The 25,435-nt window shown below is 37.4% G+C and overlaps 2 protein-coding genes across 2 annotated transcripts in view; both read right to left on the bottom strand.

Moving 5' to 3' along the window:
- LOC107598539 (ubiquitin carboxyl-terminal hydrolase 34-like) overlaps nt 1–11,571 on the bottom strand; it is a 61,011-nt gene extending 49,440 nt beyond the window's left edge. The window contains exons 1-7 of the mRNA XM_016289911.1: nt 11,238–11,571; nt 6,828–6,915; nt 5,148–5,616; nt 4,221–4,388; nt 2,034–2,084; nt 362–511; nt 208–275 (exon numbers count right to left, since the gene is read on the bottom strand). Of these exons, the coding sequence (XP_016145397.1) occupies nt 208–275; nt 362–511; nt 2,034–2,084; nt 4,221–4,388; nt 5,148–5,616; nt 6,828–6,915; nt 11,238–11,280 (1,037 nt within the window). The 5' untranslated portion in view covers nt 11,281–11,571. The remainder of the gene's footprint in view (nt 1–207; nt 276–361; nt 512–2,033; nt 2,085–4,220; nt 4,389–5,147; nt 5,617–6,827; nt 6,916–11,237) is intronic.
- A 2,937-nt stretch (nt 11,572–14,508) lies between these two features.
- The window catches only part of LOC107598538 (exportin-1-like), a 13,830-nt gene continuing 2,903 nt past the window's right edge, over nt 14,509–25,435 (bottom strand). The window contains exons 6-22 of the mRNA XM_016289910.1: nt 24,651–24,695; nt 24,374–24,555; nt 24,216–24,264; nt 23,769–23,888; nt 23,360–23,488; nt 21,874–22,071; nt 21,650–21,788; nt 21,387–21,568; nt 20,663–20,819; nt 20,254–20,552; nt 19,237–19,420; nt 19,053–19,159; nt 18,765–18,959; nt 17,686–17,854; nt 15,352–15,486; nt 14,792–14,951; nt 14,509–14,695 (exon numbers count right to left, since the gene is read on the bottom strand). Coding sequence (XP_016145396.1) covers nt 14,509–14,695; nt 14,792–14,951; nt 15,352–15,486; nt 17,686–17,854; nt 18,765–18,959; nt 19,053–19,159; nt 19,237–19,420; nt 20,254–20,552; nt 20,663–20,819; nt 21,387–21,568; nt 21,650–21,788; nt 21,874–22,071; nt 23,360–23,488; nt 23,769–23,888; nt 24,216–24,264; nt 24,374–24,555; nt 24,651–24,695 — 2,637 coding nt within the window. The remainder of the gene's footprint in view (nt 14,696–14,791; nt 14,952–15,351; nt 15,487–17,685; nt 17,855–18,764; nt 18,960–19,052; nt 19,160–19,236; nt 19,421–20,253; nt 20,553–20,662; nt 20,820–21,386; nt 21,569–21,649; nt 21,789–21,873; nt 22,072–23,359; nt 23,489–23,768; nt 23,889–24,215; nt 24,265–24,373; nt 24,556–24,650; nt 24,696–25,435) is intronic.

The raw sequence follows: 25,435 nt of genomic DNA, 5'->3' as shown, positions 1-25,435 counted from the left end.
CAAGGTCATGTGAGGAGAGCCGTGGTGACTGTTGCTATGGTGAGGGATGCTCTTCCTAGCAACTCAGCAGAGAGCAGACTCTTTATATCTCTCAGTCAATCAGTCAGGATCGATTAGATGAAACACATATTCCTGATATTCTGATATTAATTCAGATATTCCACTTGGCAATTAAGGTTTAGGTCCAGTTCAGAAAGGTGTTCTTACCTGATAACGTATGTGCGAAAAGGGATGATGTGCTGCATCACAGCGGGAATGTGCAACCATATTCTGATCTGTACACACAGAAGAATAACCTCTGATTGGTTACGGGTCTAACAAGTCAGACTCTGGTTAATTTGACTAGGTTTGTTTGACTCACGTTAGAGACGATGGTGATGAAGGCATGTGCGATGGGGAAGGGGAGAGTGTCAGGAGCGCCGAACTCAAAGCAGTCCTTCATCAGAGAGAGGCCGTGCTTCCCGCAGAACATACACACATATCGCAGCAGATGCAGAGGGACCTCCACATCCTGAAACACACACACACACACACAATATAATCCCTTAAAGCACACCCAAATCATTTTCCTAAATTATGCCCCCCAAAAAAGCACTCTTTATCTCAACAGCATGATTGTGTGGTCACATGACCAAATGAGTTTAATCAATATATTCTTCAGAAGATCTCACTGACTGGCCAATCACGAGTGAGACTGACAATGACTTCTCCAGAAAACTATTTTTATGCAAATTAATGCACTGAATTGAATGGTTTTATGAATAGTTTACACAGAAACTCATTCAGCCTGTATTTCATTAATAACGCACAAAAAACCTCGAGTCTTCGAGCTGTTCTTATGACTTAACATATATTACATTATATTGTATGTATATATTACATTATATTATATGACTAACAGATATTGTCATGTGACTATATGACTGTCACATTAAAGTAAACATGATGTATGAAAACCATATGTGATCTAGTATCTTTCAAAAATACTAATCAATTATACAATAATCAAAAAATATACTTAAGTGATATACTAAATTGCTGTAATAATATAATCACAACAATACACTATATATATATATATATGATGTGACTATAATATTAGATTATTTTATATTATAAGACTAACATATTGTATTTTTTAAAAAACATTATATATAGCAAACATGGTGTACGAAGACCATATCTTAACTAGTACTAAAATCATAACATTATTAATACAATAATAGAATCATATATAGTCATATAATTACAAGACAAGTGTCCTTTTAAGTAATATAATAAACCGTTGTAATAAATATAATAATCACAACATTAATATAATATAATAATGATCATTAATATTATAAAATATTATTATTGCATGTCAAGTTTAATTATTATTTGTATTAAAATAAAGTGCACATGTTGTGTGGAAAAATATTAAATATTATTTCATACTTTGCACACAATTCAAGCAAAGACTGAGAAATAATAAACAGATAATCAAAACAGTTGCAGGCAAGACTTTTTACAGGCTTCAAAAAAATGCCAAGATGTGAGTCTTTTTTTATATGACCTCAAAGGAGCTTTGGAAAGCATCCTTATATAGAGTTTGAGTATGAATAGTTTGTATTTAATTACTAAAGCCTGTGATGATTCATGGGCGCAGATGAATCACGCTAGCCGACGTCTAAACAAGGAGGGAACATCTTGTACTTTAACACACAGGACACACCTAGCTGTGATCTCAGAGTCAGTTAAATCTAGTCCTGCTCCATTCACTCAGCATCTATTGTGGTCATGAAGTATCTCTAAATGGTGTAATCAAGACCATCATAATGAGTGTGTGTGTGTGAGAGAGAGAGAGAGAGAGAGAGAGAGAGAGAGAGAGAGAGAGAGAGAGAGTGATATTGAAAATCATGATTCGGAGAGCAGCATCTATTGTGGTCATGAAGTATCTCTAAATGGTGTAATCAAGCCCATCATAATGAGTGTGTGTGAGAGAGAGTGAGAGAGAGAGAGAGAGAGAGAGAGAGAGAGAGAGAGAGACTTACATTCATATCACAGAAAGAGCCGAGGATATTGCTCTCTTGTGCCGAGATATCCTGAAGACAAAAACAACAAACAGATATTTAAAAAAGACAGCGACCCAAATAAAATCATACTCAACTTTTCAACAGAAAACAGCTTCTATTTTTGTCTTGAGGATTTGTTGAGGTTATTCAGTTCATCCAAATCATTCAGCAATAATTATGCACTAACTGGAAGAGCGTAATATACATACATAACACTTATGTTATGTGTATATTGCTTCTGTTGAGCCCAAATGGTAGGTTGGCAAAGTAAAAATGCTTTCAAAACTTCCAGAGCAAACGTTTTACCAATAAATTAGGAACAGGCACAAGTACTCAGTACTAACAACAATGATCAGATTTTACATGCACTTGAAAAATCAGATTTAGGTCATTTGTCTTTTTAAAATGTTAAAATGATTGTAGCCCAGCTTCGTTTTGTACATATGCGTAACTATTACAACTGGCCTTGACGTTGTGAGCTTGCTCTGAAAGACAAAAGTGATGTGTGATGTGCATTTAATCCATCAAATATTCGATTACGCACACTTGTACACGTGCACACTTGAGCAGCAGTCTTTATCGGTCATTCTGACTAAACAATAACCTGATTACAACTGCACATGTAAATGAACTTAACTGCATGACTGAAAAGCAATAACATCTAAAAAAGGAGCATCACAAGCAGAGCATCTTTTAATTTTGGGATTTTTCAGGCATCATTTTTGGTAAAGCAACCTTGAAGAGAATCAAATGAATCAATATGATTCATATCGAAGCTGGTTATTTGGGATAATGGCTTAAAATTTTATGCATTAAATGAAAATTTCATAAATGCATGTACTAGATCTTATTGTGAACTATTAAAGAGGTCATGAACTGAGAAATATAAATTCCCTTGATCTTTTGACATATAAGAGGTCATTGTACTATAAAAAGCATCCTCTAAGTTTTAGAACTAAAAACTTTCTTGTTAGTCTAAAAACAGCTTATATTGAAGGCAGTCTGTCAAAACGACAGCTTGTGTGTGGCTAGTGTGGCTAAGAACTGCCTCCGCAGAAGATCATCAACGCCTGCTTCTACATCGCTGCCTGTTTAGCCCCGCCCACCAATTTGCATATGTAGTGTTTACGAGAGAGGCGAATGAGCAGGTCTTCACAGAAACCAAACGATAAAGATGGCTCTGAAAACAACAAGACGCTGTGCAGTGCCAAGCTGTGGAAACACAGTCTTTGCATTGCCTTCATTCTGTTCTGATCCCAACATTAGGAAAGAGTGGATGAACTTTATTTTTTAATGAAGATCCAGACCGTCAGTAAGAACTCGGTCCTTTGTTCACTTCAATTTACTGAGGCTTCCTTTACAAACGAAGCACAATTTGACAGGGGATTTCCAGAAATTTTGAAACTAAAAGACGATGCTGTGTCGACTATATTGGATCTGACGGTAATATCGCAACACACAAGTGTATGCAACTGATTTTATTATGTGCTCACTATTGCTTTGTCTGTTAAACAGATCGTTTGAAATGCGTTTTTAACCTAAATCACAGCAGCGTCCATCTGTGTAAGATGTGCACTGTCAAACATACACAACTATTAGCCAATCATAGCAGTGGGCGTTTATTTCCAAATCCACAATCCACCACGCCTATTCAAACAGAGCGTTCTGATGAGGGGGGTCAAAAACAGAACACAAAATCGCTTATTACTTCTAAATTATTACGTTTCTTTTATTTAAAAATCTTTATAACATTATAAGGGGACCTCAGAGAACAGTACAAAATAATAAAAAGGCAGTTTACGTCCCCTTTAATCCATGAATGTTTCTTTTTTTTTTTTTTTGACCTTGTTAGATGTTTTAACTGAATCTATGAGTCAAAGGATACATTTTGGTGACGTATAGAGACTTCTCCAATCATTTCATCTGCTTTTGACCTTGTTAGATGTTATAACTGAATCTATGAGTCAAAGGATACATTTTGGTGACGTATAGAGACTTCTCCAATCATTTCATCTGCTTAAACCCTCCACAATTGAGTGCAAGCTTGAGTGCAATGCCAAGTCTCCAACATCTCAAAATCCAATCCACAATTGGAACTTTAAAGGCCTCAAAAAAACCTCAGAATCCAGACTGTTGAAAACTATTTCCTATATGAGCGAGTATTACCTCTATAGTGGCGTGTGTGTTGTGTTTGTAGGCCGTGTACAGGGGGAACTGGATCTGAAAGATCTTGGCAGCACACAGCAGCAGTTTCTCCTGGTCTTCTGTGCTCCAGGATGCAAACGGGTCCAGGCTGCTCTCGTTCCCGCTCTCGCCCCCCGTGGGTTCACTGAGCTTGTCAGTAAGAACTCGGTCCTTTGTTCACTTCAATTTACTGAGGCTTCCTTTACAAACGAAGCACAATTTGACAGGGGATTTCCAGAAATTTTGAAACTAAAAGACGATGCTGTGTCGACTATATTGGATCTGACGGTAATATCGCAACACACAAGTGTATGCAACTGATTTTATTATGTGCTCACTATTGCTTTGTCTGTTAAACAGATCGTTTGAAATGCGTTTTTAACCTAAATCACAGCAGCGTCCATCTGTGTAAGATGTGCACTGTCAAACATACACAACTATTAGCCAATCATAGCAGTGGGCGTTTATTTCCAAATCTACAATCCACCACGCCTATTCAAACAGAGCGTTCTGATGAGGGGGGTCAAAAACAGAACACAAAATCGCTTATTACTTCTAAATTATTACGTTTCTTTTATTTAAAAATCTTTATAACATTATAAGGGGACCTCAGAGAACAGTACAAAATAATAAAAAGGCAGTTTACGTCCCCTTTAATCCATGAATGTTTCTTTTTTTTTTTTTTTTGACCTTGTTAGATGTTATAACTGAATCTATGAGTCAAAGGATACATTTTGGTGATGTATAGAGACTTCTCCAATCATTTCATCCGCTTAAACCCTCCACAATTGAGTGCAAGCTTGAGTGCAATGCCAAGTCTCCAACATCTCAAAATCCAATCCACAATTGGAACTTTAAAGGCCTCAAAAAAACCTGTTGAAAACTATTTCCTATATGAGTGAGTATTACCTCTATAGTGGCGTGTGTGTTGTGTTTGTAGGCCGTGTACAGGGGGAACTGGATCTGAAAGATCTTGGCAGCACACAGCAGCAGTTTCTCCTGGTCTTCTGTGCTCCAGGATGCAAACGGGTCCAGGCTGCTCTCGTTCCCGCTCTCGCCCCCCGTGGGTTCACTGAGCTTGGGCTTGGGATCCGGTTTGACCCCCTGAATTTGGTTCTTGTGCTGATCTCCATCCTCCACTCCACCATCTTCTTCAGCTGAGTCCCGTTCCACATTCAGTGGCTCATCCTCACTGGGCGACAGCTGTGGCTGGGCGGAGCCCCATTCAGACACCCCCTCAGTCCTAGTGTTGCCATGGCCACTGTGTAGACCGTCCCTAAGGTTGGTTACTTGGGCAATGACCAAGTTAATGAGGGCATAAACCAGTTGGCTGAACACCTCGAGGTGTTTGTATTCCTTGAAACAGCACAGACACTGCCTGCAGATGAACACGGAAAGAATCGGTCGTCAGCCCATCATTTACAACATTGTTTATGAAATATTTTGGCTACTTTAACGTTGCTATCAGCTACCAAGGAGATCGTAGTACACTCAGTTCTGTTTAACACACTTGACAGAGTTTAAATCCAATCCAAACACCACAAAACATGAATTCATGAAAAAACGTCGATGATGACAAAGAAAACAACAATATGATGGGGTAGAGAATGAATGAATGAATGAATGAATGAGCAAGTCAGTGAGCAAATGAGCATAAATAAATGAACGAATTAGTGAGAGAATGAGAATAAATGAATGAGCGAATCAGTGAGTGAATCAGTAAGCGAGTGAGAATGCATTAATGAACGAGTCAGTGAGCGAATGAGAATGAATGAATCAGTGAGTGAATGAGCATGTGATTGAACAAGAGAATGAATGAATTAGCAAGTCAGTGAGCAAATCAGTAAGTGAATAAGAATGAATGAATGAATCAGTGAAAGAATGAGAATGTATGAATAAGTGAGTCAGTGAGCAAGTCAGCAAGCAACTGAGAATGAATGAATAAGCCAATTAGTGAGTGAAAGAATGAGAATGAAAGAATAAGCAAATCAGTAAGCAAATGAATGAATGAGCAAGACAGTGAGTGAATGAGAAATGAGTGTGCGAATCAATGAATAAATGAGGGCGTGAATCAGAGACAGAATGAAACCAGTATGAATGAGCAAGTTATTGAGTGAATCAGTGAGCAAATGAGAATTAATCAATGAGCAATTCAGTGAGTCATACAGAATAAATGAATGAGTGAATCAGTGAACAAATTAGTATGCAAATCAGTAAGCAAATCAGGGAGCGAATGAGAAAAAATGAATAAATAAATACAGTGAGTGAGTAGACAAGGGAATCAATGAATGTGTCAGTGAATGAATCTGCAAGCAATTGAATGAGTGAATGAATGAATGCACGACAGACTGCAGTGAGTGAATGAATGACAAATGACTGATTGTTTGAGTAATAGGTTAGGAATAAACATCCGAGTGAGTGAGAAGTCAATGAGGGAATGAGTTCTGAGGGAATGCATGAGTGAATTAACTGGACATACGAGCAATTGAGAAATGAACCAATAAACATTTAAACAAACCAATCAAGGAATGAATGAGTGTATGTTTAAAAGCGTTAATGAATTGAATATGCGAATGACTGAGTTCTGACCTCTGTGTCCATGTGCTGATGTAAGTGAAGACTCTTAAGGCATGCTCCTTCTTCAGCTGCAGGCCGTCTGAGCTGTCTGCATCCGAGACTGAGACACACACACACAGACGGAGAAAGAAAGCTGTTAATGAACTGGCTACAGGGTTCTAGAGCTCTCTGGGATCAGATCAATGCTAGAGACACAGCAAATGCTGAACGACGACTTACACACCAAGGTTTAATACTTCATGTCAGAGATTTTTCCAAATTATTAAGCAAGAGAAACAGTAATACAGCACAAAAAAAATTTTAATCTGTGAAACAACCCATGGCACTCATGGTACATCAAATGAAAACCAGTGAAACTGGCAGAGAACAGTCAAGACAGAACATCCTGTCCTAGACAGCACTCTCACGCTGTAAAAAATTTGTCATTTTAATAGTAAAAGACTGTAGAAATGCTACAGCGAAAACCAGTTAACTGGTTTATGAAAATACACTGAAAATCTGTAATTACTAATGAGACATTTTACAGCACCATTGCTGTTTAATGTACAGCTGACACTCCCAAAATTCCCTGTGTGACAAATTTGAGTTTTTTTAATTTATTTTTTTTAAATAAATGTTTCTGGCTACTTTTTTCATAACAGTTAGGCCTATGTGCATTAGGGGCTTTGTTTAATCCTGTGTTAAATAAATACTTACAGCGTGTTTTAATGAGTGTTACCATGATGGCGTTTTGTGTTAGTGACATTTTGCACCTTCTATATAGGAGTATTCACATTACTCATGCTCATACAGATGATCACGGTACTGTAATTTGCAGGACCTTAACATCCATTTAGGTGCTCTATCCTGACAAACCACACACACACACACAGAGCACAATTAATGGTTTCCACAGTGACGAGGGAGTTGCTGGACTCGGGAATGCTACCTTGGGGTTGTAAAGTTCACTCGAGCAGCTGGTTAGCCTTGACCTACATGAGATTTTCGTTCTTTCTCTCTGTAAAACGGCTTTCCTGTCTTTTTTTTCTCTGCCGTTTCCACACAGCTCTACAGTAACAAACCAGGGCATTGTGTTCAAGGACTGAGAAACAGTTTGACAGCACTGTGATATGAGGATCTGTTATCAAAGCTGAAAACTCAAAACCACAAAAGCACCAAAAATCCCTCAAAGTCTCACGGCGCAGGAAAAAAAGTAAAACTGCACACACAGACTGATTGAATCACAGTATTCAGTTCTTTTCATGAGAAAAACAGTCCGACCTTAATGACTAATAGGAATAATTCACCCAAAAAGGACATTCTGTCATCATTTACTTGCCTTCGTGTTGTTCCAAGACTTTATTTCTCCTATGGAGAAATAAAAACTTAATTTCTCCTGTGGAACAGAAAAGAAGATATTTTGAAGAATGTTCATGCTGCTCTTTTTTCATATAGCTGTACTACAAAAATGACAAAATGTACCATAAATAAGTCTTAAAGTCTTAAATAAATAAGTTTTTTGCTTGTTGTGCAATGATTTGCTGATTTGAATATGCAAAACACAAACAACATACAAGAGCTTGAATAGAGGAGAAGATTTTTAGCAAATGACAACTTGAATTTTGTCTGTTCCTCGCACAAAGCTATCATATGACTTGAAATATAGCTACCTAGACTACTTTTACACTGCATTTTTTAAAATCCTTTTTAAAGATTCAAAGCTCCTGGTTACTGTATCTTTGCACTTAAAAGAGCAGCATGAACATTCTTTAAAACATCTCCTTTTGTAGTTCACAGAAGAAAGCAAGGCATATGGGTTTGGACTGGAGCATCATGAGGATGACTTAATAATGACAAAGATCTCTTTAATAGAAGAACTTTTCAAATCTAGTTAAAATGCCCTGTGATTCATATCTTTTTATGATGTCTGGCACAACTGGTTTAGTGACTGTCTGTCTGTTTTTGACCTTTCAGAAAATGTGAAATTACAGAGTGTGCATAAACAGACTTCTGCTGACACACACACACACACACACACAATGAAATATAGGAAATATTGATGTTTAATATTAAATTTGTGCATGTAAAAAGTGCAATTATTAAAGCATGCTTAAATGATTTATAATATTAAATTATATATTAAAAATAAATGTGATGATAATTATATAGATACTTTTACCATATAGTCTGGCTCTTTTATCATCCAGCCCTATTAGTTGCTACCAAATAATACCAAATTGTTGGCACCCATGATTCTTGTTTACGCAACACCATCGTCTTCCAGCAACAGAACCTGCTGTCATATGGTGCCGACAAACATAATTCTACACATTTCAAATGCAAACACTTGCACAAAAATCACATGGAAATAAAACAATTACATTCACGCTACGTGCAATAAGATGATCTAACACTTCAGTAACAAGCGATGACAGCACTACAGGTGAGATTTTCATTTCATGGGGGAAGTCGTGGCCTAATGGTTAGAGAGTCGGACTCATAACCCAAAGGTTGTGGGTTCGAGTCTCGTACCGGCAGGGATTGTAGGTGGGGGGAGTGAATGTACAGCGCTCTCTCCCACCTTCAATACCACGACTGAGGTGCCCTTGAGCAAGGCACCGAACCCCCAACTGCTCCCCGGGCGCCGCAGCATAAATGGCTAAATGGCTAAAAAAACACCGTGTGTTCACGGTGTGTGTTCACTGCTGTGTGTGTGCACTTTGGATGGGATAAATGCAGAGCACGAATTCCAAGTATGGGTCACCATACTTGGCCACATGTCACTTCACTTTCACTTTTTCACTTTAATAGAATAAAAAAAAGCAAAGTCGCTTATAAGTTACTAGCAAAAAAAACCCCTCATGGTATGATTATGTTTTTTGAAGTTACTACACTAATGCCATGCATTTTGGTTATGATATGGTTTTTTACATTGTCATGGTAATTCAACTGTATTCCTTGGAGTAATATGGTATAGGCCTATCAATGCTGCACTCATTCATTACCATAATATATAACAAAATCCCACCTCCCATCATAACCTTTCCACCAAAGTATGTTTTTTTTGTTTTGTTATGTTTGTTTGGACTTTAACATGGCAATTTTAACATGTACTATGATATTGGTGTTTTATAATATGGTAACATTAAATACGGTTAAATTACTACCATAACGTAGAAAAACAAGATATTACTATCAACTATCGTTGTATATCAGCGTGGCAATCATTCAGTACAACCGTACATATTAAAGTACCAGCACAGTACCATGTTTTCAGGACTTTACCATGGTAATGCCATGTTTTCTGACATGTAGTATGGTGGTAAAATAGTCATGTTTTTTTGTGTGTGTGACTCATCATGGTAATTCAGCTGCATTCTTCAGAGTACTAGGTACATCAACACGACAATCATTCAGAACCACGGTATATATCAAAGTACAATATTATCTGATAGTACTAATGTTTCTGACATGCATCATAGTAATTTCATGGTATCTTTAAAGTATCATGCACACACTATGGTAAACCTTCAGTACACTGGTATATACCAAAGTACCATCTGACATTATAACTGTACCAGCAGAGCATTATGTTTTTTGGACTTTCCTATAGTGATGTGATGCTTTGGACATATATCATCACAGTAGTTCTTTCAAGTTTCATGCAAAAGCCATGGCAACCCTTCACTACAATGGTACATATCAAAGTGCCATGGTTTTACCACCAGTCACTGTCTCGCAAAGACAGCAGTGCCGAAGCAAAGAAAGCGCAATAATCCACATCACACTCTCTCCATCCAACAAAGCACACAAACACTGTCTGATTCCTGTCCAGCAGCCATCAGAGGGCCAAAGACTGCTACAAACTCACATCCCGACTGTCAGATCGCATGAACCCTCATGGATCACCTGCTCGAGCAGAATTACACTGCCGTGTGGATCGTGTTGGCTGATCAGATGTGGATCTGTGTGCATTTTGAAGGATGACAATGTCAAAAACACTTCTGCTTGGGCTAATGCTAATGCTAATGTCAGTCCAACTTCCCATCAGCCGCCAAGCATATTCAAACAAGCTGATGGCCAACGCACACATTAAGATGTTTTCTGATGTTTCTCTTCTTAATAAACAGCAGATTAATTTTGTAGCTGCTCTTGTTTGACGATTTAATTCTGAAATGATGAAGGGCTAACGCGTTCAGATAGCATTGCATTAATAAAAACAGGTATCAAAATCAAACAAGAGAGAAGTAGTGACAGCCAAAAGGTGCTTGAGCGCTCGTTTAAATGCACACGTTGACAAAAAGCGTGAAAGATGAAATACTAAACACGACGAGCTGCGCTGAATCGAGGCAGCGAGCCGCATGCTCGGACAGTCATGCTAACTTGCTGCAAACAACTACAAAAACACAACAAACGCACAAAAACCAAAGGCTGTTGACTTACTCTCATTGAGCACCTCCAGCAGCTCGGCGCAGTTCTCACACATGGTTCATAAAGGCGGAAAGTGTATTCAGACCATTGGAGAAATAAAATGTTGCCTGTTTTTCTCTCGGTCTTTTTAAGGGGGGTGTTTAAGGCCCGACGAAATGCTTGATGAAGGCTCGTTATTATGAGACAACACAACCAGGGAGGTTTGGGCTCGTGCAAGCGGGATTGTTTGCCGAAATGTCGAGGGTGGAGACAGTAAATGTGAGGCACTAAAGGAGCGGAGAGTCAGTCTCCGAGCAGAGCGTTACTGTGCAGACCAGCACATACGGCAGCCATGATGAACAGGGACGGAGAGTTACACTTCGGTTGTTTCCGTCGAGCAACTTCGGAAATGTTCGGGGGTTTCCGGGAATGTTCGCGATCGCTCGGAGGCAAGCGGGTAACGTTGTGCGAGACGTCGGCTGTTTCCGCCGAGTCGTCTTTGCAGGTCGTTCGGCCTTTTTCGGAACACTGGCAAAGAGAGAGGGAGGGGCGACCGTTTGTTACACATCGGCTGTTTTCGTTACGCCTGCTTCCGGCCCTTTTACGGAAATCTCGCGATGTCTCGCTGTCGAGCACGTGTGCGTGTGCTGTTTTAATTTTGATATGTGACCCTGGACCACAAAACCAGTCATGAGGGTCAATTTTTTAAAATTGAGATTTGTACATAATTTGAAAACTGAATAAATAAGCTTTCCATTGATGTATGGTTTGTTAGGATAGGACAACATTTTGATTTGGCTGAGATACAACTATTTGAAAATCTGGGCCCTCATTTATCAGCAGTGTGTATGCACAGATGTGTGCGTAATGAGTGCATAAACACAAATTCACGCCAAGTGTGTGATCTACAGTACCAACTTGTACTTAAATGTAGAAAATGAATGTGTAAATATAAGGAAAAACTATAGAACCTATTCTAAGCACTGTTGATAAATGAGGCCCCTGGAATCAGAGGGCGCAAAATAAATAAATATCCTTTAAAATTGTACAGATGAAGTCCTTAGCAATGCATATTACGAATCAAAAATTAAGATTTACGGTAGGAAGTTTACTAAAATTGAGATTTGTACATAATTTGAAAACTGAATAAATAAGCTTTCCATTGATGTATGGTTTGTTAGGATAGGACAACATTTTGATTTGGCTGAGATACAACTATTTGAAAATCTGGGCCCTCATTTATCAGCAGTGTGTATGCACAGATGTGTGCGTAATGAGTGCATAAACACAAATTCACGCCAAGTGTGTGATCTACAGTACCAACTTGTACTTAAATGTAGAAAATGAATGTGTAAATATAAGGAAAAACTATAGAACCTATTCTAAGCACTGTTGATAAATGAGGCCCCTGGAATCAGAGGGCACAAAATAAATATCCTTTAAAATTGTACAGATGAAGTCCTTAGCAATGCATATTACGAATCAAAAATTAAGATTTACAGTAGGAAGTTTACAAAAGATCTTCATGGAACATTATCTTTACTTAATATCCTAATGATTTTTGCTAATGAGTGCATAAACACAATTTCACGCCAAGTGTGTGATCAAACAACTTATATTTATATGTAGGAAATTAATGTGTAAATAAGGACAAAATATAGAACCTATTCTAAGCACTGTTGATAAATGAGGCCCCTGGAATCAGAGGGCGCAAAATAAATAAATATCCTTTAAAATTGTACAGATGAAGTCCTTAGCAATGCATATTACGAATCAAAAATTAAGATTTACGGTAGGAAGTTTACAAAAGATCTTCATGGAACATTATCTTTACTTAATATCCTAATGATTTTTGGCTTAAAAGAATAATAGTTAATTTTGACCCATACGATGTATTTTTGGCTATTGCTACAAATATACCCCGGCGACTTAAGACTGCTTTTGTGCTCCAGGGTCACACATCTGTACTGTATTACCTACACAAATCCTGTTTATCCTGCAAGTATTATGACAGTTATGGGTCGTAGATTAGATTATATATATATATGTGTGTATGTGTAATCATTTGCAAAGAGCTTGGGGTCATTAGAAGTTGAATTAAATAAAAGTTCCAGTAAAGACACATTATATAGATACATTACGAATAATTTATTGTAACACTTTATTCAAAGTATCCTGAAGAATGTCAGTTTCAACAAATATTAAGCGTATTAAATTTATCACTATCAATATTAATGAGGTACTCAACTCTAGTAAAGTATTATAGTAGCAAATTCAGACAAAATGTAAAAGTTTGCTAGTATATTTATAGAACTATATATATATTTTAATGTATTTAAATCAAAGTAATCAAGTTCTACAAGCTAAATGAAAACACACACACACACACACACACACACAATGCTTTGTAAAAATAACCAACAACGGTACGCACAATAGGTCAATATTCACTATAAACCAAACGCTTTTCACCCGTCTCAGCATCTCTCCCGGTTTACTCACTTACACTTTTAATCCATAATAGAGAGCGTGTCACACCTGCCTCAAGACCTTTTGGGGTATTGTCAAGAGGAAGATGAGAGACACCAGACCCAACAATGCAGATGAGCTGAAGGCCGCTATCAAAGCAACCTTGGCTTCCATACCACCTCAGCAGTGCCACAGGCTGATTGTCTCCATGCCACGCCGCACTGATGCAGTAATTGATGCAAAAGGAGGCCCAACCAAGTATTGAGTACATGTACAGTAAATGAACATACTTTCCAGAAGGCCAACAATTCACTAAAAATGTTTTTTTTTATTGGTCTTATGAAGTATTCTAATTTGTTGAGATAGTGAATTGGTGGGTTTTTGTTAAATGTGAGCCAAAATCATCACAATTAAAAGAACCAAAGACTTAAACTACTTCAGTCTGTGTGCATTGAATTTATTTAATACACGAGTTTCACAATTTGAGTTGAATTACTGGAATAAATGAACTTTTCCACGACATTCTAATTTATTGAGATGCACCTGTATAATCAACATTAATATTGATTAAAACCACATTTTGCACAACAACAAATGATTAATTACAGAGCATTTTATTACTATTAATAACGAATAATATTTAATTGATATTAAATGTTTAATAAATATAATAATTACTAAAATAATTTAGATCATTATTATTATTATTATTCACTATAAAATGATAGTAACAAAATTCTAATATCTAATTATTAAAAATCAATTATAAATCTATTCAAATATTAAAATACAAATATTTATATAAATTGAGGTGGGTATTTAACAAACACTGTGGCTATTGGGATAAAAGTGCATTTTCAACCCTGCATGTGTAGAACCCATTTATATTGTGAAAAGTCAATCTAGCAGGAAGGAAGTGACATACCTTGATCTGGACCAGGAAGTCCCTGAGGTGCTCTTTAAAGGCAGGAATGTCCTGATTCAAGCTGAACAGACCCGTGACAAACACCTTCACCTGGGCACTGAAAAGAAAAAAAAACACACAAAAAAACCCCAACATTAACATGACACCGGCAACACACTGAAAACACAATCCTCATGCTCTAGGCTGCTCTTACTCCTGCAGATGTGGGAAGGCCGTCTTCAGCAGACTGGCTACATACTCCTGCACATAGCTTTGATTGTTGCTCGTGGTGCCTGCGTTCAGAGTGACACTGATTTTACCCTCTTCCACCAGGTTAAACATGTAGGCGAGGATGGAGGCGTGCATCGTCAGACCTGCCCGGCACAAACCACAGAACATCCATCAGACACACACACACACACTGATTTTAACCTCCGAGTTAGTAATCTACAATATTTTGCTGCATTAAGTTTAAATCAGTATGAATTAAAGCATCACAATTTAAATGTTACACTTAAATAAGAAAGAGAGAAATGCACGCAACAATAATATCATCTTTAAAAAGAGATGTCAAAGCTAAAAAAAACAAATCCTATTTTCTTTACATTTTGCCTAAACTCCTGTTTTTTTCCTTTTCATTTCAGGTGGAAAATGACCTGATCAGCAGTGTTTGTGAGATACACTGCGTGACTGATGTGAAGCAGTTCTGTTCAAAATAACGGCTCCATTAGTTACGCCGAAAACATGCCACTCTCTCTCTGCCTAGCAACTGACCAGCAGTATGAGACGTATCCGTGACAACGGAGAAAATGTGCTGCAGGATGTCGCAGAAGTAGGTCTGATAGAAGCTCTGAGCTGCTCCCTCTTCCTGTGCGATGTTCTGCAGCATCGTGAACAGGACCTGAAGCCCTGGAGACACACAAATACACAGTCAGCGTTTCCATTTGTGTATGCGACTCAGGGCAATAACCAGGGGTTAAAGCAAAATAAAATCCTGAGCCTGAACTTTTTTCCGGGGGTTGGGGGTTGCGGGGGTGGACACATACATAGGGTTATTAGCAAACAAAAAAAAGAACATTATTTGAAAATGATTTTCCTTAAAACCAACTAGTAACGTATCTGCCATTGCCATTAGCCATTGAAAGGCTCAGACTACAGATTATGGTGGGCTATTTGAAACAGCAAAGTTTACTCATTACAATATGATGCAAACTCATTTAGGATGCTTTTGATATCAAGTTTTGCTGGTAAGCTTCGTCCTTGACAGGGTACAAGATGACCTACAATCTAAAACATGACATTTCTGAAATTGTTTTGTTCAAAATAAATATTGGTAAATTAAATACTAGGGAATGAATATAAAATAGGAAATATACAAAGACCGTTTACTACAGAAAACTACAGTTCAATTAACAACAACAGAAACATTAAAATGGTCCAAGAACTGGTAACTTAAACAGGGTTCGTACAGATACTACAAAATAAAATTCCAGGACTTCCACTACTTTTTTGGGGTTTTCAAGGACTAAAATCAGATCTCACTTATCAATCAATACAATCTTTCAAACTCTAATAAAACTAATACAACAAAATGGTACAAATAAAGTGCAGCACATGCAAAGAATGCAATGACTGGGTCAACTTTAACATATGAAAGGATACTACGGCAAAGTTATCGCTTTCCTTATTCAAACAGATTTTTTTTTCATGAACATATGATTGACCTGAAGAATGAAAGCTATATCATACACTTGGAAAATCATGAGCTTTATCACGCTCTTAGACACTAGGGGTGTGACAATACACTTAGCTCACAAGGTGAGACAAAATGCAGATACTTGGTTCACTAGAACGAGACCATGTTTGAATACTTTAAGAAATTTTCAAATGACAAAATATTTGTCTTTTAAATCACAAAAAGTAAAACAATGCAGTTGTATTTTTAAATGTTTTATCTAATCTAGGGCTTAACCAATGATTATTTTGCTAATCAAGTAATCTGATGTTTTTTAGTAATACAAACAGAACTAAGTGAAAAACAGGCTTTAATATGACTATTTATATATAAAGTAACGACGAGGCAATAATAATTGGCCTCAAATAAAGTATCAAAACCAAGTAAATGGTTTTATTGAACAACACTGTTAAATAAATAATGTAATATCCCTATATTATAACAAACCTGCAGAGGGCGTCAATGGCCTGGTGATGTTTCATGTATTTCAAGACGTTTAAATCCATTTAATTTTAATATTTGGCCACATGCAAAGTCAGAAACTTTTATTTTGAAATCGTGATGTACAATACATCGCATATTTTGAAATATGTTGATGTATTCTCCTGTGTTGGCATAGGTTTAAATGATTTACGTTACAAATCAAGGGAGTTTTCCCAGATGAACGTTAAGCAACCCAAACTCACCGCATATGCAGAGGAAGAGTTTAGCCCCTTTTACACATACAGTATTTACTGGTAAATTACCGTTAAGAGATCATGTGTGAATAGGACCTTTTTCAAAAATACAGGTAAATGCATTCTGGCAATATATATACGTTCTTATGGAGATGACATGATTACTCTGAGCTGTTTACAAAGCTCTGCTGCTTTTTTAATAGCTTTTCTATGTACATATGACGCTAGATGGAAATTTGACCATTGCGCCTCGCAGCTTTTTCAATGTGTCGAGCTCGAGACCCAGGCTTCTTTTCCATTCATCAGCTGCGACTCTGCAATTGGATGCTATTATGCACATCTTGTGTTTATAAAAGCAAAAACTTCTGATTGCCTAGTAATGTTAGTTTGGTTGAGAGTGAAAGCTGTGTTCCTCTTGTACATTGGTAGGCGAACTCATGAACTCGAACGTGATATCAACAAGTGTTTTTAAATGTAAGATGACTATCTTTTTTTCCCGCAGCCAAACGCCGCACACCGGCGTTCCGGCACCGTGCCGGAGAACTTTAAGCCCTGAATAACTGTCAAAATCAACACACAAACATAGGTCACAGATGCTTGGCTATTAAGAATTGTATTTTTGATCACCACAGTTCGTAAAATCAAATCCTTTTGCTTTCACACAGAGAAGCGTGTTTATTTGCTCTCTCCGCTCACCTGTGTCGGCCACATTCCTCATGGTGTGTTTGAAGGCCCAGATGATGGAGTCCAGAACCAGTTTGAACTGTGCTGGTGGGATGGACAGGAATGCTGGGAAACACTGGGAGTTGACAGCTTGCAGCAGGTAGAAGAAATGCGTCCTGTGCTCGGGGAACTCCTCAAAGTTCTGACAGAGGCAAAACACAGAGCATTAAAGAGAGAGAGAGAGAGAGAGAGAGAGAGAGAGGAGGAAGTAAAGAAAGAAAGGAAAAAAGAGAAAGAAAGAGAGAGAGAGAAAGATCTAGATTGCTGTCCTTCTTTGTAGGGCTGCACAATTAAACCAAAAGAGAACGTGATTATATCAATAAATAATAATATACAAAGTTAAAAAAAAAAAATATTTAAAAAGATATTTTACTATTGTAATAATAATGTCAATGTAAAATAAAAAAGTACTTAAGAAAAACATACTATTACTACTACTAATAGTAAGGTTACCAAGGGTATCACAAAAAATACTAATAATAAGAAATATTACTATTGTAACAATACCATTTTACTGTAAAATACAGTATTTGGGAAAAAAATTATTAGTTAGCAAGTTTATTACTAAATAAAAATAAATATTACTAATGCAATACCATTTCACCATAAAACACAAATATAAAAAAAAATGTATTATTGATATTGTTGTTGTCTTTGTTATCTTACAGTACACCTGTTAAATTGCAATACTAATATTTATAGATCTCTTCCTTTTCAAACATTGAACAATTTAGCATTTATTTAGGCAAAAAAAGTCACTGTAAAAGCTTCTCTTTTGTTGAGATGGTGCTTCTCATTACAATTTTGAGAAGAGCATCTGTGCACCTCGCGTTCCCAAATCCACATTTTAAGCAACTCATAAGCAACTTATGAATTCATGCGAAGCATTTACTGGGAGCCGAGACACTGAAAAGTGACGTCTATCTTGATTAATTGCTCAGCCCTACAGTACATAGTGCATGCTCCCTACTAGACTTATGCTGGTTTGATTCAGAAGAAACAACTCAAGAGATGAAACGAAACGGTTACACTGACAGACAGAATTGACTAACCTTGTTGATCATGTCAAGGGTGCACTCGAACACAGCATCGAATATTTTGGGGATCTCTCCTGTTATGTGAGCGCCGAGCTTGTTGACGATGGTTGCCATAGTGCTGAGCACTTCTGGTTCTCGAGCTGCTGGAACATTCCTTTGGTAGTCGATGAGAACTGCCTCCAGCAAAGGTGGAACGAAGTTCTCTCCAACCTGAAGAGAAAACCACAGTGCTTTGAACCGCTGTCAAACCAGACTCATTGTTTTGGCACAAGCGCAGACTGATCTAGGAACGTCAGAACTAACCATCTGCGGGTCGTTAGAGCGGCTGACCCATCCGGAGATGAGCTTTAGCGTCTCTCTCTTCACCGTCCGCATGCTCCGTATCAGAGGCTGCTTGGTCACCATCTCACCTGCAGAGGAAGACCAAAGAGTTTACCGCGAGTCATTATCACATGCCAGCTGTTGGGTCATGTGCTCCATGTCTCACCGTTGCTCTGGATGGCAGAAGAGATGTTCTCGCTCAGGCACTTGTAGACGTTGAGCATGTCCAGGTAAATGCGGCCCAGCTGCAGGACGAATGGGTGACCCACGGCTTTACACGCCCTCACGTTGGTCTTCAGGATGCTGCCTAGCTGGCGCACCGTCTCTGGGTCCTTCAGGATGTCCACATTCTGATTGAAGAGAAACATCATGTGCTTTGAGTTCAGGTGTTGTTGTTTCAATCTTGGTCGTTATAACTTGACATTAAAAGTATAAACCTTTAAAAGTGCAAGAAAAAGCCTGTTTTCTATTATTCAACCCCTTTTGGTTTTCATTGCAAAGTTCTGAGTATTAAAATTGAGCTTATTACAAAAGAGAAGCTTGATTAATTACATGTTTCATAATGGATTATTGTTAGCTAAAATGACAACTAAAACCATAAAAGTTCACTTAAAACAACAACAAAACAGACAAAAAATTACATTTCAATTCTGATAGTTGTCAAGAAAGCATCTCATTTATTCAGTTTAACTTGATGTACTAAAATTTGTACAAAATTACAAAAACATTAATAAACTATAAAATAAGTTATACAATACAATACAGAAAAACGAACAGAAATTATATAGACTATATAGTTAGCTAAAACCAAAACTATAAAAAAAGTGTTACTTGATATAAATGCAAATAAACTGAAAATGTGAAAATAAAAATAAAACAAAATATATACATTGGTGGCAAAAATTAGAACAGTAGTATTTTCAGCAGCTAAAAGATGGTTTTAAGTCAGTTATCTCCATCTTTTGCTGTGATGTGTCAGTAGGAAATTAATTTTGCCATTAATTATATATATAATAAAATATAATAACTACATAGACATTAAAAAGCATTCAAAAAAATAAAAACAAAAACCCTGGAACACAAATGAATACAATAAAAATGGAAAATATAAAAATAACTAATTCAATTTATTAATAAACTATAATAAGTATCTCAACAATACTAAAATGACACTGGTTCTCACCTTGGTGGCCTGCTGGATGATGCTGTCCCACACCTGGTTGGGGAGGAGCATGTATTTCTCGATCAGGCGCTCTTGGACCGTCTGGTCTGTCTGTGCTCCGATCATGTAGCCCACAGCCTCGTAAAACGTGTGCACCTGCTGCGGCTGCAGGTCACAGATGATGGTGTTGATGTTGTTGAGGATCTCATCGATGAAGGGCATCACCTCCCCTACCTGAACCTGCACAAAATGCCTCCTGCACTTCTGAGCAATCTTGATGAAGGTGTCACAGGCCATATCCTGCACGCCGTCATGGGTCTCTAAGAGAAAAAGCAAGACACTTTCCAATTAATATACACCCTTATGAGAAGATTAGCAAAAAAAACTAAAACATGCATGCATGAACACTCCAACACAATCTGCTCCTCACCGTGCATGAACTCAAACAGCTTGTTGACGACAGTCTTGAGGAACTTCCAGTGGGCCCTGAGGAATCGTGGGTACTGGCCGACGATGTACATGATGTTTGAGGCAATGATGGCCTTGTTATCTTTCCCTCTTTTCTGTTCACACAGACCCAGCAAGTCCTGAGACAGAAACAGAAATTTAGTGTTGGACTTGGTCTCTTCTGCTCACCAAGGCTGCACTTATTTGATTCAAATACAGTAAAATATTTTGAAAAAATATTACAATTTTAAATAGCTTTTTTCTGTTGTAAAATGTATTGTAAAGCATAGTTTATTCTTGTGATTAGAGCTGAATTTTCAGCATTATCACTCCAGTCTTCAGTGTCACATGATCCTTCAGAAATCAGTCTAATATGCTGATCTGCTGCTCAAGAAACATTTCTGATTATCAATAATGAAAACCTTTCTTAATATTGGTTGTGGAAATTCTTTGATAAATACAAAGTTCAAATGCATTTTACCCAATGCGTTTACTTGAAATAGAAATCTTTTGAAACACTGAAAGAATCTTCACTGTAACTTTCGATCAACTGAATGCATTCTTGTTGAATGAAAGGATTACATGTGTTATGAAAAACAGTAGCATACACTGCATGTATAGTGTGTTCTAGCATGCAACAGCAAACTTGAACAATCGTTTTCACATAACATTTCCTGATGGGCAATAACAAATGCATGAATAAACACCTTAATGACGGTGACGAGGAATCTCTTCTCATCCTCTTCATGCATGGCGCCACTAATGGAGCCGATGGCCCAGCACAGCGTGTTCAGGTTCCTCCAGGACCACTCAGTACCGTTCACCTGATTATGAAGCTTCTCTGTCATGATCCGCTCCGTATCCGCATAGTCCAGATGAGTCAAGTAGACTGGACAGGAGAAACACATCATTATCAAGCTTTCTCCATCTACTTTTCCCCCTCAGTTAGAGAACAGCCCATAATAATTACCCAGAGTCTCTCTCATGTTCTTGTAGAGGTTGATGGAGTCTGTGTCCTTCATGAATTCTCTCACCACCTCACCCTGATCGTTCTCCACCACCAGAACCTCCTCCGGTTTGGCCATGCGACTCACCATCAGCAGACGCACCTGAGACAGGTCAAGAATGCAGTCAGTTTTTTCTCCAGCTACCAATATTTGGAGGCAGAGCTGCTGTACAGCTCGGCTAACTGACCTTGGACAGCACAGGCAGGTAGAGGTGTCTGCGGGGCGGCACGTCGAAGTGCTGGCTGGTTGAGAGCAGTGGAGAGGTGGAGGTAGAGAAGGGACTCTCTCTGTAGAGCTCAGCGGCCAGATGGTTCCAGTACTCCAGACAGATCTTAAAGATCTCCGTCTCTTCCACCTCAGACACCAGCAGCATGTAATGCAGAGCCTGAACACACGGGAGTCAAGCAATTAGGAGTTTGTGTGTCACTTTACCGTCTATTTCTCGACATTTAACTACGTTGCTTCATACGTTAATACGTTAATAAATCATTAGCTCATCCATGAACATGATTTCTGCCCGAGTCCCGTCGGATTGCATCGGCTGCGAGGATGAAGACTACAACTCCCATGATTCCACACTCAGTCACAGCATCATCAAACCTTTGCCTCTTTGTTTATTTTGAATACGCGCCCTCTAGAGGCGAAAATTACATATGCCTTTAATTCTATATATAATATATATATACATACATACATAGTTCTATTTGTGTTTTAAAGTTATAATAATTGATGTGAAGTATACTGTTAAGTGCACTGATATCAGACTTATTTTGAATAAAGTTTGTTAAATACCCTGCCTCCATTACCTATTTTTGTCACATCATTATAAGTGTTTGAGCACCACATTTGAGTGATCATTGCTAAAAAATGTGTTTATCTATATATATTCGGTTTAAGTATATTTTGTATTCTATATACAGTACCAGTCAAAAGTTTGGAAACACGAATGGGAAGGTGTGTCCAAACTTTTGACTTGTACTATAATATATACATAAAGAATAATGGCCGATATATCGATATCTGACTTTTTTTACTCCCTAATATCGGTCCCAAAAAATTCATATCGGTTGGGCTCTAGTATAGACCCCTCTGACATCATCATAAGTTCATCCAAACAGATATGGTAATACGGTCGCACACTAGCAATCAAAAGATTTTTAAAATGATTTTTGAATGCTAGTGTCTTGTTCACCAAGGTTGCATTTTTTTACAAATCAAACATACAGTAATATTGTGAAATGATTACAACTTGAAATACCCTTTTTGTACTGTAATATATTTGTATATTTTAAATAATATTTTAAAATGTAATTTCTGTGATGCAAAGCTGAATTTTCAGCATCATTACTCCAGTCTTCAGTGTCACATAATTCTTTAGAAATCATTCTAATATGATGATCTGCTGCTCAAGAAAAAAATCCTATTACTAACCAACTCAGAAACACTTAATTTGTGTGTAAAACTATATTTCATTTCAGGATTCTCTGAAGAACAGAACGTTCAAAAGAACAACAATTTATTTGAAATAGAAATCTTTGTAACATTATAAATGTCTTTTTATGGTCACATTCGATCAATTTAATGTGTCCTTGCTGAATAAAAGTATTCAATTTAAAAAAAGAGAAGAGAAAAGAAAACAGTTTGTGTGTGTGTGTGTGTGCGCGCACATGTACCTGTTTGAGCTGCATCATGGTGAGAGTGAACAGGTTGACAAACTGCTCCTCATACTGACTGACACTGACACCTGCGATCTCTGTCAGACACTTCAGAGTGACGTTCCGGAACATCGGAACATTCAGAAACTGTGGAATAAATCAGAACACAAACGATAAAATTTCTGGAACACTCAGTGATTTTTACTAAGTGAGAGGCTATAAATGTTGGAGCACCAGCTCGGACGCAAAGCTTTGAGCAGAGATCCAATAAGAACAGCCAGCGCTCCAATGATTTCCCTCTCTTTCTTACGCAATGGCAAGGTGAACCAATGACAGTGTGCCTTTGTGAGAGGAGTGATGGCAGTCTGCTATAACAGCATTTTACTAAATCAAATGAGTTACAATTCAAGACCTCGAGTCATGTTACCTTGTACACCAGCGTGCTGATGAGTTTGGTCTCAAATATATAGCCAAGTGGAATCCAGTTCAGGAAACGAAGGAGGGTCTCCAATGTGGCTTGGACCAGAGGGGCATTCTGTGAATTTTCCTGATGTACAAAGCATCAAGTCAGGTTTAAAAATGAGAGGCATGAATATATTGAACGGCACATAAAGAAATAGTTAACCCAAAAGGGAAAATTGTGGATTATTGTGATGTTTTTATCAGCTGTTTGGACTCTCATTCTGACGGCACCCATTCAATGCAGAGCATCCATTGGTGAGCAAGTGATGCATGATCTGTTCCCATGAACAAAAACTCATCTACATCTTGGACAGCCTGACATTGAGTACATTTTCAGCTAATTTTAATTTTTGGGTGAACTATACCTTTAATACTAAAAACACTAATGCTGTAATAATGTCCTGCAACATACCATGACAAACTGGCACAGCTGGAAGATCTGGGAAAATTCGTTGCACATACTGCAAAAAGAAAAAAAAGGGCTAGAGGTTGAGCAAATATCACCACAATTATTTTGCCAACCACACCCTGCAAAGTCTGCAATGGTCATATGTTGCAGGTCATGTGTACCTGTCCTTCAGGTGTTTGGCTTTGACCTGAGTCATCTGCCCACTGGAGAAGTCAAACACCTCCTCACTGAGGAGCTTCAGGATGATCATGTTGTTCTGACACAGGCTCTCGCTGGTGCGACTCGCTCCCACAATGTCACTGATGAACGTGGGCCAGTGCTTCGGCCACTCCTGCTTCAGAATCTACACACAAACAGAAAGACATCAACAGCAATAAATCCATGAGCCCTTCGCTCTCACAATATAACCACTACTGACATTCCTGAAAACACACTCACCTGCACCAGGATCATGTTGAGCTTTGCTATGTAAACCCCTTCCTTCTGTAAGAGTACAAATACAAGTCAACATGAATGCATTCAGCAATATGACTAGTACTAATCAGGGTTATAGTTAACTAAAAAAAATGTACTGAATGCTAAATAAAACAATAGTTTAAAGTGTTTTATTTCAGTTATTTTATTTACATTAATGAAAATGCCTTTTAATATCTTGGTTGTAACCAGCTGATTAATAGTGACTAATTAATGGAAATATGATCATTAAGAAAAAAGAGAGAAAAAAAAAGCTTTATATCAGTTAGACACCAAGGCAAATATGATCATTTTTTTATTTATCCATCATATTTATGATCATTTTCATTTAGTTTAAGTTGAAGTACTAATTCACTAACTAAAACTTAAATAAAAATTTATAAAAACTAATGCAGACATTAAAAAAAAGATAATGTCCAAAAACCCCAAGTTTATTTTACTTTTTTAATAGTTTTAGTTGTAACTAACTGATTGAAATGTAGTAATTAAATTTAAATAAAATAAACACTAAGCAAAATAAAATAAGACAATATTTTAAAAAAGGCAACATCTCTTTTTTTTGTTTAAAGTTGAAATGCAACTTCAATAAACTAAATAAACAAATTAAAAAGTTACTTTAAGTTAAAAACAACAAAACGTTAACTAAAATTAAACAGAAAAATATGAAAATAAAATCAAATTTTAAAGGTCCCATATTGTCAAAATGAAATTTCCTGGCTTTTTTCATGATAACTGAGGTCTAGGGGCTA

The sequence above is a fragment of the Sinocyclocheilus grahami genome, unplaced genomic scaffold (assembly GCF_001515645.1).
Source record: "Sinocyclocheilus grahami isolate Dianchi unplaced genomic scaffold, SAMN03320097.WGS_v1.1 scaffold252.1, whole genome shotgun sequence".
Lineage (NCBI taxonomy): Eukaryota > Metazoa > Chordata > Actinopteri > Cypriniformes > Cyprinidae > Sinocyclocheilus > Sinocyclocheilus grahami.
Note: the sequence above shows the minus strand (reverse complement) of the source record. Positions and strands in the feature narration are given on the sequence as shown.